The following is a 13,050-nucleotide window of genomic DNA, read 5'->3' on the forward strand; positions in this document are numbered from 1 at the left end:
CTCATGGAATAGTTTGAGTTGGAAGGGCTGTAAATCTCATCTCATCCAACCCCTGCCATGGCAGGGACACCTCCCACTGTCCCAGGTGCTTCCAGCCCCAGTGTCCAGCCTGGTCTTGGGCACTGCCAGGGACCCAGGGGCAGCCACAGCTGCTCTGGGCACCTGTGCCAGGGCCTCACACTCTCACAGGGAAGAATTTATTCCCTATATCCCATCCATCCCTGCCCTGTGGCAGTTGGAAGACATTCCCCCTTGTCCCAAGCCTACATGCCAATGAGAACTATCCAATTCCAATGCAGTTTGAGCCCTGAGATCTTGTTCTTTGTTTGTGGGGAAGATTTCTCTCTTCTGAGACATCTCTAGTGCAGACCTCAAATCCCAAGCTTGTCACTGAGTCTCAGGAGTCACCAAGGAGAAGAAGTGCCCGTAGGACATAATGTACCTTACCTCAGAGCTTCCACAGGGTGACAATAGTGTCCCAAAGTCCTGTGGCCAAGGGTGTTGGGACTGACACAGTCTGGGGATGTGTTGCTGTTCCCAGCCACCCTGCAATGGGGAACGTGAGGAGCTCAGCCCACCTCCAGTGATGCTGACACCTGGGTCCAGCCAGGAGAATCACCAGCAGGTGCTCTCACCTCATTAGAAAATCTCCCCCACCTCATGCCTTTGGCAAGATCTCAGTGGTACCACTCTGTCCCTGCAATCCCTGCTTTGCTGCTTGATTAGTTCAGAAACCAAAATCGCCAGGGAGAAATTCAAGAATCTGCTAACTCATTTTTCCCAACTGGCAATTGGCTATGGAACTCTGGCTCTTTTGTATGCCTCTCTTCCTCCTCTCTTCCCATCAATTGGGAAAAAAGGAAATGTTGGTGTTTCTGCCATGTTGAGGGTGATTTACCACCAACCACCCATGTGGAGCTACCCAAGAACTGCCCCAAACCCCACCTTTTCCTGGGTGGAAGAAACACCACCCAGCCTCCACTCCAGGATTTCTGGAGGAGTTAAATTGGTTTTCAAAAAGACCTAAGTCCCATCTTGCTGTGAGTGGTTGATATTTAAGGTTTGTGGAAAGAAAAGCTGGACCTCAAATTCCTCTCTGGCTCCTTACCCAAAACCATTCATTAATGACAGCTGAAGACAAAGACCATCATCCTGGATGGACACAAAGCCTTGGAAAACCTCCATGTTCTCTTCTCTTCCAGCCTCTTTTCTTTGCTACAGCACAAGAAAAATCAGAGCAGGGATGAAAAATGGCTCCAGCCCTCTGTGGTTTTTCCTGCTGTCCAAAATAAATTTAAAGCAGCTCTATAACCACTACCCCCTGCCCATTTCATTTCAAGTCTGGACACCCCACGCTGTGCTGTCAGCCTGGCATCCTCTGCTCAGCTCTGCAGCAATTGCTGGAATTGGGCTCCTGCATCCCAGTTTAATGCCATGGAATGAAGCAGCACAACAGCCTTCGGAGGCGACTGTGGCTGAAACCCTCATGGCTCATAAATGTCAGGTTCAACTCTGCTTCATCCCAGCAGTGCTTAATTCCAAAGTTGGAGAGTGACATAAAAATAAATGGAGAGCAGCGGATTGCGTCCCGGCAGGGCTGGAGCCGTGGCTGCCTGGGTGTCACAGATCAAGTGACAGCTTGAGACAAGCCCTGCCTCAGGCACAGGCTTTTGGCAGCAGCTCTGCTTAGGTGACCTGCACCTCAATCCCTCTGGCTCGCAAGATCTTAAGGCTGGCTGATTAGGGCTATTATAAAATGTGTTATTTATTGAACAGGCAGGAGGTAACAGACAAAAGGCCTTGAACAGTTCCTACACAGTACAAAACAAGAGAACTGCTGAGAGATTACATAAAACAGTGCACAACACTAAGGTTATTGTTATATATTAAATATATATTGCTATATACATTAAAGCTAGCAAAGGCACCGTAGAGAACAGGAGTCAGTGGAACTTACCACCCACAGAGTACACAGAGTCCTTCCACTCAGCCCTCGAGAGAGTAACAACAAATTTGATGTCCCAGCTTTGGGGAAAAGCTCCACAAATTTGTAGGGAATGTGCAGAAGACTTTTGCTTTGTGAAAGTTTGGTGCAGCTTTTATAGTTCGTAAAGTGGAGCGTCTGTCAGTCAAAAATTCCAGCTGATCTTTCCACGGTCTTGCTTCCACAGCAAGATGTTTATTGTCACTAGTAGTGTCGGTTCCCCAGTGCCTGAATAACCACGAGACAGGCAGACTTTAGTGGTTATTTCACCAAATTGTGAGCTTTTGTGAAGGGCAGAAGCCCTGCACCAGCTAACAAACAGCAGGACAGTCCCTGTGGTGGGAGATGTCCTCCTGCTGCACAGGGGGTGGGAAGGGAGCAGCCACCTCAGCCTCCCAGTTGTGTGTTTCTGAAACACCAGCCGGTGCCAACATTTGATAAATCATCAGCAAAACTGGTGATACAGTTTCCATGGGGGAGAGCTTTTCCTCTTTGGATTTAAACAAAGAAATTTACTGGAAAAAAAAATATTAGCGAGAGTACAAAAGGGAAGGGGCTGAGATTTTATAGCTGTGTGGGGGTTGTCAGGAGGGGCAGTGGAGGAGCAGCTCTGATTTCTGCTCTCGGGGACAGGGACAGGGAACGCCTGGAGCAGAGCCAGGGAGGGTCAGGCTGGAGGTCAGGAAAGGTTCTTCCCCCCGAGGGACACCTGGGGGAAAATGAACCTGAGGGTAGAAATAGAAACTATTTAATGACTGTCTCTGTCTTAAAAATCTGCAGATTTAACAGTTTGAATTACATCCATCCATCCATCCCCCATCCAGAGGACATGTCCCTCCTTCCTCCTCCCAAATCCAGCACCTGCCAGGAGTCCACTGATACCCCCCCACCTCAATAGAAACTCACCCTCACCTCAGCCAGAAGCCTTCAAAACACTTTGAATTATTTCCCCCCTACCCATTTTAAGAAAATAAATAAGAGGAAAATTTTAACCAGATCATCTACTTTTTATTTCAGAGGAAAGATTTGCATTATTTACTTTTATTTATATACATGTACTTCACATTTGTATTTAAAATGCACAGACCTCCCAAGGTTCTCTCATTCCGGCTTTAAATTAGCTGTTATTTTACAATACAAAAAATTATACCAAAAACTGCAATCCTAAATGTGTGTATGTATAACACCCACAACCCCAGCAATGAAATAGTTTACAATACTTGCTCCTATTTACATATGAATGCAATAAATGCTAAATTATACATATTAACAAACTAAGCTCAAGTCTGAACACAGATAAGAATCATAAATAATTACAGAACAAAGAGGGGAAAAAATCCAGAATACAATTAATTCAAGGATCTTAGTTTAAAGAACATTAATGTGCACAAATTTCAGAGTAATAGAAAACTCTTTTTTTTTCTTTTCTTTTTTTTTTTTTTTTTAATGGACTGACATGTGATACACTCTGCGACAATTGTTATTTTTTTTTCTTTTTTTCTACTGGTGAGGTTTGTGGAATCAATACTAAATGGAGAGGAAACGTCTAAAGAATTCTAGTACCTGGAAGACGCACACAAATAGTCTGTGTGAACAAAGAAACAGACTGAACAAAACCTGCCCTGATGCAAAAAATCAGCAGATACACAAATTGTAGTAGTCCTGGCATGGAAACTCAGCTCGTTTCAGCAGCTAACAAGAGAAAAAGCAGGAATTTGTCTAAAATTGCAAAGAACGCACCCAAAACGAGGAGCACGCCCCAAGCCATTCCTTCCCTCCCTTCCCAGCACAGCCCACCAAGCCCTGTCCCCCCATCCTGCAGCTCCAGGGGGCTCTGCCAGGGCAGCCCCTTCCCTCCCCCTGCCCCGGGTGTTCCCAGATGGAGCAACCCGGGAGGGGCAGAGGAGCTCAGGGGCTGCCCTGGGCACGCAGAGCCTGCTGGCTGCATTCTCACAGCACAGCTCAGGATAATAAATCCCAGTTAACAGCAAGAAATCCCAGTGGGAAGGGGCTGAGGGCTCCGGGATGCAGCTGGTGCCGGTCCCCAGCTCAGGGTCTCCTGGAGAAGGAAAAGCAGCTGGAACACCTGGAGCAGCAAGGACAGGGGGCAGCCCAGCCCATGGCACTGGAGCCCCCAGGTTATGGAGAAGGCCCAGGGCTGATTTCAGCCTCAAACCCTCCTTCCAGCCCGTGCAGGGCCGAGCAAGCTGAGTGCCATTTCCAGGCACCCCCCAACCAGGGCTGGGCACCCCGGGCACGTCTCCTCACAGCACCAGAACCTCTGGGCACCCTCCAGGACACAGAGCACCCCTCAGCAGGGTGGGTCTGCCAGCAGGGGCTGCCACGTCCACAGCTCCACACCACTGAGTCTGGGACATTACACACCACGGCTGATGTTAATCACAGGCATTTCCCATCATAAACAGCTTTATTTTCGTAATTTCACTGCAATGCATTTTAAGCCCAGGAAAAGTGATAACAACTGAAAAGTTGTCTCATAAATATTCTTGTACCCAAAATATTGAGCCAGAGCATAGCAAGGTCATGCTACACCAGCCCAGAGAAAATTCTGGGCTAAAAACCATGGAAAATGGTGAATTAAAAAAAAAAAAGGTGTTATTTGGAGATCCACTGGCACCATTGTTTTCTCAAAGAAAAGGGCCCCAACAGTTCTGAAATTTCATTAATTTTTTAAAAGGCTCCTCTCATAGAATTAAAATCTTCTGAGGGCCCAGACACCAAATGCTGAATTTCAGCCAGTTTACACCTGAAAATAGTGATTTTGAATGGAAACACTGCCACAATTTTAGTAACAAAGGCCTTAAAGGACTGATTCAATCCTCCACGTAGTGACCACTTTAAGGACCTTTATTACTTGCATCCAAATGTTGCTTTTTCCCCTATCAAATGCAAAAGCCATTATTTAACTTGGTTTCTACATATAAGTGAAATACATTTGAACACACAAAAGTCAAGTTATGCCTCCCTGCTTTGCAAGATATCACGATATAATCTGGTGTTTAAAGATCTGGAAAGTTATCTACTACTGATCAGATGAAGGAGTTTTTAAGACAAAACTCATACATAATTTAAAATCAACAAAAATACATTCAATATTTTTTCTGGTTTATATACACTTTAAATCTCTCCATGTTCTGCACGTTACTGTAGAGTTTATGTACAAGTGCAAAATCTGTGTGCCATTTGTCATTTATTTACAGATTCTCCCATGAAATAAGGTTTTCTTTCTCCCCCACCTCACTTCCAAATGAAATAAACCCAAAAATCCTTCACTTTTGATACTGGCCTGGTGATAAACTGCCAGCAATTCCTCTTTTCCCTATCCTTTCCCATGTTTTTCCCTGTTTACCTCTAAGCTGGGATGAAACTGCAGCAGAGCTATGTATGAGAATTCTCTTCTCCCTCATCAGGATGGAGATCAGATGCAGGGTAGAGCTACATCCTAAAGGAGCCAGTTCCTTTTAGTTACATAAGCAACTCCTGTTGCTCTATTTACATTTCTTGGTTCTGATAAACCTTGACTTTGATCATTTCTGCTCATTTTTTCAGTATTTGACACCTCATTTTGGCCTCACTCCTGGCACACTGTAGGCTTTGCAGACCAGACAGCCCAGCTCTCCAGGAGTGAGAAAACATCCCAAACTCTGCATTTATGCCTTTTTATTAATGTAAAAATCTATCACCCCTCCAGACCTACGGTTCTGAAAGCTGTTTGTGATCAGGAAAGCCCAACAACTTTAAGCACCTGCCCAAGAGCTGTCCTGAAGAGGGAAACTCAAGCACAGGGGCTTTCACCATCTGGGCTGGCAGCTCTCCTCCCAAAACCAGCAAGAAGAAATCTGCAAACATCAGGATGTGCATCGTGGCTGAAAATAGGCAGTAACAGGGGAGGGGTTTTAGTCCAGTCTTATTTCTCCAGCTCAGATTAACCCTATCACTGAGCAAGTTAGAAAATATTATCAGGAGATGAATCTGTCTGAGGTAATCTGTGCATCAGGTAAAACTCAAATTGCCTAAATCCCTTCATTTGAAGACAAATCTCAACCCTTTTCCCATCATAATTCCTTCTTCCCACAGAGCACTGAAACTTCTACTTTAGAAACAGATGCATTTATATATATTTTTATATATAATGCATTTTTTCCCAATATTTTTTTGCAGTCCCATTGCACTTGTTAAATGACACATTAAATCAGAATTATCATCCACCAGAGTCCTTAAACCACCAGGCTGTTCCCATCACCACTGTCTGGTACACACACAGCAATTCACCTCTTTACTGCAATGCTGCCAGGCTCCAAAGAGCTTCTTCAAAATACATGGTTAGGAAAAAAACACCCCAGAAATGAATGGCTGATATGTGACTGATCACCAGAACACGCACAAAACAGGAGCAGTTTTTGGGTTTCAGTTTGGAAAGGTGCTGCCTTTCCAAAGAGAACATCCCTCCACGTGTTACTTCTCCATTATAAAATATCAGATGTCCTCACAGACCCCAGCAGCTCAGTGACCTGGATGAATCCATGATGACTGATGGAGCCACAATCACACTCCTCATCTGGCACCTTCTCTGACCCCTTCCCACCACTGCAGCCCCCATGCCATGAGGGCCTGGCCCTGTGCCACATTCCAGGGACACACTGGACACCCCCAAACACAGATGGGCTCAGTGCAACCTGGAGCCTCAAACCACAATCCCAGCTTGTCAGAGCAGTTCAGATGGTTTGATGCACCCCCCAAACACCAAACCTTCTCTTTGCTGTTTGCAAGTCTCATCCTTTCCCCCATCCGCGACTTCTTCGACCTCTAACAGAGCTCAAGCCCAGCAGGAAACACCAGGATCTGATTGTGTAGAACTCAAACCTGTGGCAAAACAAAGCTGCTTTGCTTGATTTTTATTTAAAGTTCTTTTTTTACTTCATCCTCGAGTGATCTGGCACCCGGAGAGTTGCTTTTTACACCCTGCAAAAGATGGAGTAAACCATAACCACTGGGGAGCAATGCCTCCAAGCTCAGCTCTCTTCCAGAGGATGGCGGGAGGGAAGGGGGAGGAAAGAGGCCAAAATCAGAAAAATGTGATGTGTCTGACCTGGAACACAGACTGCTTCTATGAAAATGCTGGTGAAACCGGGAGTTTTCTCACGGGATACTGAAACTCGACGTGCCTTCCAGGTATTTGCACCTGGGTGAGCACTTGGTTGGTCAGGAAAAAGTGATTTTCCTCTGACTGCAAGGGACAGAGGACACAGAGTGCCTTGGGTGACTCTAGATGTGAGTATACATACCTTTAAAGGAATTTAATTGTGTTAAAAAGCAGCGTGTGTAGCAGTCTCCTCACTCCCTAGATCTGTTCACGTCTAGGCACTTGTGTGTGGTGTACTCCAAGCAGGTTAAGACTATGTAAACACTGAGTCTTTCCACAGCAACATCCAACTTCCCAGTTATTTCGTGTGGTCTGAGCAACATCGACCTTCAAACCATCCCAGCTTTTGCATTCCTGGACCACGATGACTACAAAAAGGCTGTGCCTGGAAGAGAGTTCCACTGAAATAATGAGGGAACAGTTAAATATTAAATGAAAACAAAGAATGAAGATGCTTTGAAGATTAATAGTAGTGTTTATGGGTTGAGAGCTGACACCTGTAAACACTGGATCTTTTTCTTTTTGTACAGTTTGATAAATACATGAACTACAAAGCACTTTCCATGTAGAAACCTGAGTGTCATTCATTGGACTACTGTTGTATTTACACTGACCGGGAGTGGCGGCTCGGACCTCACCGCACCTGCAATGGAATCATTCTGCTTTAAACCTGACGAAAACAAAGGAGCAATCTGAAGCCATGTGTCAGTAAAACTTAAGTGGAGCAGTTGTCAAATAAAGCCAACTAGCACGTGGATGAGAGAAAAAAACTGGGTTGAAGGAAGTTGTGTTTTTTTCCGGGTGCTTCTAGTCTCTTGGGACACAACTTGGAAATCTTCCTCCTCCTTGGTATTACTTTTCCATTTTGTTTAAAACCCTAGACAGTTTCTGATGTCCATGCATCAAATACAGGTTCCTGGCTGTGCAGGGGGCTGCTGCTTCCGATTTCGGACGGCGCCTGACTTCTCTTTGTAGGCAATTGGCATCTGTTGTGAAATGTCCACCAGAGCACTGGCCACGGCGAGACCTGGCAGGAGAACAAGCAGTCACCAGAACAGCCACAGCAACAAACCCTCAGAAAGAGCTGAGAAAACCCCTCCAGGCCACAAAAGGTGTAGAATTTTTTAATAAACTAGAAAAGTGTTGTGGCCCAACAATTAAGCTCCAGCCAATATTCTGAAAGGAGCTGAAATACTGCATGTTTAATTAGAAGCAACAGCAGGAGGAAAAGATGCAATAAAGGTGGGTATTAGTGGATGTAAAACTCTAAATGTTGAAGCCTGAACCCTTAATATTGAAGGTGCCTTTCTCTGCATCAGTAGATGGACTACAATAAACCTGAAAGCAAACGTGCCCTTCCTGTGGCTACATCACCTCTGCAACCTCCACAGGGCAGATCAGGGAGTCACGGAATGGTTTGGGTTCAAAGGCACCCTAAAGCCCATCCAGTTCCACCCCCTGCCACAGGCAGGGACACCTTCCACTATCCCAGGGTGCTCCAAGCCCTGTCCAACCTGGCCTGGAAAATTCTAGAGATGGGGCAGCCCCAGCTGCTCTGGGCACCCTGTGCCAGGGCCTCCCTGCTCTGCTCACAGACCAACCACACCTGGGACTTAGCTCAATCCAGCTCAACACAAAACCGACCAATTCAAACCCTGCTAACTCTCCTTCCAAAGTCTTTGCTGCACCAAGCTCAGTGGGCACTGGGGAACCCCAGTTAAATCCCACACTGCCCAAGACATGATGTCCCAGTGCCCTGACACCAGGTTTAGGTGTGAAGGGATTGAGAACAAGGCTGGATGCAGAAAAGCTCTTTGTCCAGAGCTCCTAAGAGGAGGGCAGAGATGATCTGAAAGGACTTGCAGTGACAGGACAAGGGGGAATGGTTTCAGACTGACAGTGGGCAGGGCTAGATGGGATATTCTTCCCTGTGAGGTGGGGGAGGCCCCGGCACAAGCTGCTCTGTAGCTGCTCTGTGGTATCAGCAACCTGGGATAGTGGAAGGTGTCCCTGCCCATGGCAGGGGGTGGAGCTGGATGATCTTTAAGGTCCCTTCAAACTCAAATCTTTCCATGATTCTGTGATTTGATGTTCCCCTGCAAATGGAGCTGGGAACAAAGTCAGATGGGCCAAGTGACAAGTTACCTTCACAGGTAACTACTGCAAACATGCCCGTGTCAGATCCCTCTTTCCTCCGCCCCCAGCTGTTAATTAAAGCATAGTCCAATATCAAATGCTCATCCATCAATTGACCTTAGTAATTAACTCAAAACTCATGTTGGAAGCCAGCAGGGCCCAGACAGGGAGCCTAAAATACCTCGAGCACATCCCAAGCTGAACTGGGGCTACAGCAGCTTCTGTGGGATCAGGAACGGTGAACCTGTAAGGCGGGGGAAGGATCCAGAGTTAATTCCAAGCCATCAGGGACAAGAGTACTGCTCACCTGACTGTCCTGGTGGTGGAATACCCCCAAGGCCTCGAGGTAGCCTCACGAAGACGGAGAGAACGGCTGCTTTGTTCCCAAAGCAGGGCTCCAGCGCGATGGGCTTCGGAACAGTCTGCAGCAGTGGGAGAAAACAAATGTTAAACAGCGTGTTACACCCTCCCTCCTCCACCAGCATCACTCCTGCAGCTCCTACAAGCCCCAGGGCATGAGCCACCATGAACCACACTGCTGTGCTGGGCAGATTTCCAGCACACAGCCAGCAAAGCTAAAATCACTGTCAGCAACAATCAAAACACGAGTCATCACAAGAAAACACATTCACTTAATAAAAATCAGGCTATTAAAAAGTCAAGCACTACACAAGGCTTGTATTTCTCCCTAAATTCAATAACAGAGGACTGAGGGTTTTGTTCCATCGACCCCATCAGCAGCCTGTCACCGACATCAGCACACACCACCACGGCAATTCAATACTCCAAATTCTATTTCCAGAATCTAAGTCCATGTACCACCTTAATAGCACTCCATGCATTAACACAGTAAAGAACATTTTCCCAAGAACAAAAATAAGTGTTCAAGGCCAGGCTGGATGGGCCTTGAAGCAACCTGGTCTAGTGGAAGGTGTCCTTGTCCATGGCAGGGGGAATTAGATGGGCTTTAAGGGCCCTTTCAATCTGTGATTCTAATGTGTACTAGGCAGTCAGCTTTCTCCCTGGAGGAGCAGAGGACTGGGTCCCTTGCTGACCCTCAGTGTCTGTGACCATCTCCCACTCAACTCTTGTCAAGATTTTACCTGAATGATCAACAGCCAACTTCAGTATGTCCTTAGAAAGCCAAAATGCAACAGAAACCAAAGTATGTTCTCAGCTGGGCCCCAGCCCACATACAAGTACACAGGATCAGTGCTACTGTGGGCTGCAATAACATTAGGATGCAAGTGTTCACCAATGAGTACAGGTTCAGGAGAGTTTCTTCTTCTGTTCCAAACCAGCTAAAAAAAGCTGAGAAACACTAGTTTACCCAATACACTCAGTGCTTTCTGTTTTCTTGTTTAGTATGGACAAATTCCACTCTGGTGCTAATGAAATAATTAGTTCTTTTTCCATTAGGCATCAAACAACGCCACAGTACTCAAATATTCTACAGAAACTCAATGCAATGTAAGCCGTGAAAAAGCCCGAACAGGAGTCAAACATGCTGTTAAATTACTGCTGCTCAATAAAAAAGACAAAAGGAGACAACAGCAAGCAAAATGAAACTTAAAACCTTCCCTATCTCCCATTTACTGCAAAGATTGCAGCAGCATTTGCTGGTCTGTGCCAGGCAGATAAATCCGTGCTGCACGGGCTGGATGATGGAAGCTGCTGCCTGCCTGGTTTATGACAGCAGGTTTCTTCATCTCCCCACCCCCAACAAAGGGACCCAACTCAGAGTAAAGCTTTTCCCAGAAGGAAACAAGCACACCCTGGTGCTCTATCCCAGAGACTCAACTGCAGGGGTAACGGAGGGAGCACAGAGAAGGAACAGAGCCCACAGACTTCTGCCTTAGGGGGGGGAGCAAGAACCCAACACAAAGCTGATTTTCTTTTGGAGAGACTCAAGTACCCTACTTATTCTACTGTTAATGAAACAGTTCAGCTGAATTCCAGAGCTTGGAGGATGGCACTTGGGTTACAGAGAGCTCTTGTGCTCACCCTCAGCACTGAGCAGAACGGGCAGCAAGGTCCATGCAGAGAAGTGATGGAGGGAAGACAGTGAAGGAGCAACTGAATAAGAGACTGTAATTTTTAATACTTTTTAATGCATTTGTTTTCAATGGATTAATGGCCATGGAGCTGCTGCAGGGCTGGAGCCCCTCTGCTCTGGATCCAGGCTGGGAGATCTGGGAATGTTCCCCTGGAGAAGGGAAGGCTCAGAGTCCCTGGCAGGGCCTGGAGGGGCTCCAGGAGAGCTGGAGAGGGACTGGGGACAAGGGACAGAGGGACAGGAGCCAGGGAATGGCTGCCACTGGGAAAGGGGAGATTGGGCTGGGATCTGGGCAAGGAATTGCTGTCTGGGAGGGTGGGCAGGGGCTGGGCTGGAATTCCCAGAGCAGCTGGGGCTGCCCCTGGATCCCTGGCAGTGCCCAAGGCCAGGCTGGATGGGGCTTGGAACAGCCAGGGACAGGGGAAGCTGTCCCTGCCCATGGCAGACCATGGAAAGATGACCTTTAGAGTCCCTCCCCACGCATGAGGATGCTCAGCAGCACATTCACCATCCTCCAGCCAACCTGCAGAAACAGGAGGTTGGAAAATCCATCTCAGGGGTCACCAAACCCAGCCCTCCACTAACACAGGCAATGGCACATAAAAGCACAATTCTCTGCTTTAAGAGCAGTTACACTTTCAGCCTGTGCCATCACCTCTGGGAGACCTTTCCAGATCCCCTGGTCTGGATCTCATCACTCTGCCACCAGAAACTTTCTTTTAACCTCAAATCATTCACACTTCAATTTATTCATCTGCTTCACAATCTTCTGTGCTTTCACCCTCTCCCTGGGCTTTCCCCTGCTGTGCAGTGCTGTACAGCCTTCTTTTGGATCAACTGGAAGAGCAACACTCAATTCCTTCTCTGACACAAGCACTGCCTCCTCCAGCTCCCCAAGAGCCCCTCTCTGCACCTCGTTCTCAGCCACCTGAGAGGCTCAGACAGTGCCTCTGTTGTGGTACCCAAATCACCCCGAGTCTCCTGCAGGTCATGAAATGGAAAGAAACAGAAGCTGTTCATTAGATAGCTCTCAGTCACAGAGCTGAAGGGACTTGGAGAGGAATTTAGCTCATCTCTCAGCCCCAGGCAAGACCCTCTCCTCCTCTGCCCTTTCCAACTAATGAACCCTGAGTGTGCAGCAGAAACTCTCATTATGAGTCTCTGTGGGCACAATCTTCCCTCTCCATGGAATTTTTATTTTGGTCCTCAAGGTCACACATCTTGCTCCTCTCTGCTCTCCTGGTTCCACAGCACAGATAGCTGGGGATAGGATGTAGCCCTGAGCTTCCTTCCTTCCACTGTCAACCTGCCCAGAAAACAATCATAACCATGGAATGTTTTGGGTTGGGAGGGACCTTAAAGTTCATCTCATGCCCTGCAGGGAGCAAGGACACCTCCCACTGTCCCAGGCTGCTCCAAGCCCCAATGTCCAGCCTGGCCCTGGGCACTGCCAGGGATCCAGGGCCTGCCCACCCTCCCAGGGAACAACTCCCAATATCCCATCCAGCCCTGCCCTCTGGCAGTGGGAGCCCTTCCTTTTGTCTTGTCACTCCAGGCCCTTGTAAAATCTCTCTCCATCTTTCCTGGTGGGCCCTTCAGGTACTGAAAGGCTACAATTAGGTCAAGCCAAACCCTTCTATTTTCCAGGCTGAACAATCCCAAAAATGATGAGGGTTGGTAAAATATTGTTAATATTTCCCTGCGTGGGGA

At 47.2% G+C, this 13,050-nt stretch overlaps 1 protein-coding gene across 2 annotated transcripts in view; it reads right to left on the reverse strand.

Annotated features, from left to right (window-relative positions):
- Nucleotides 1-2,970: 2,970 nt before the first annotated feature.
- The window catches only part of ATRN (attractin), a 149,159-nt gene continuing 139,079 nt past the window's right edge, over nucleotides 2,971-13,050 (reverse strand). Inside the window, exons 28-29 of one of the 2 annotated variants that reach the window (XR_007777543.1) lie at nucleotides 9,466-9,706; nucleotides 2,971-8,175 (exon numbers count right to left, since the gene is read on the reverse strand). Coding sequence is in view for 1 of the 2 variants with exons in the window: in XM_050974261.1 (XP_050830218.1) it covers nucleotides 8,051-8,175; nucleotides 9,592-9,706 (240 nt within the window). In the remaining variant the exon portion in view is untranslated. The remainder of the gene's footprint in view (nucleotides 8,176-9,465; nucleotides 9,707-13,050) is intronic. The other variant, XM_050974261.1, reaches the window with a different exon arrangement.

This window comes from Serinus canaria, chromosome 4, assembly GCF_022539315.1.
Source record: "Serinus canaria isolate serCan28SL12 chromosome 4, serCan2020, whole genome shotgun sequence".
Taxonomy (NCBI): Eukaryota; Metazoa; Chordata; class Aves; order Passeriformes; family Fringillidae; genus Serinus; species Serinus canaria.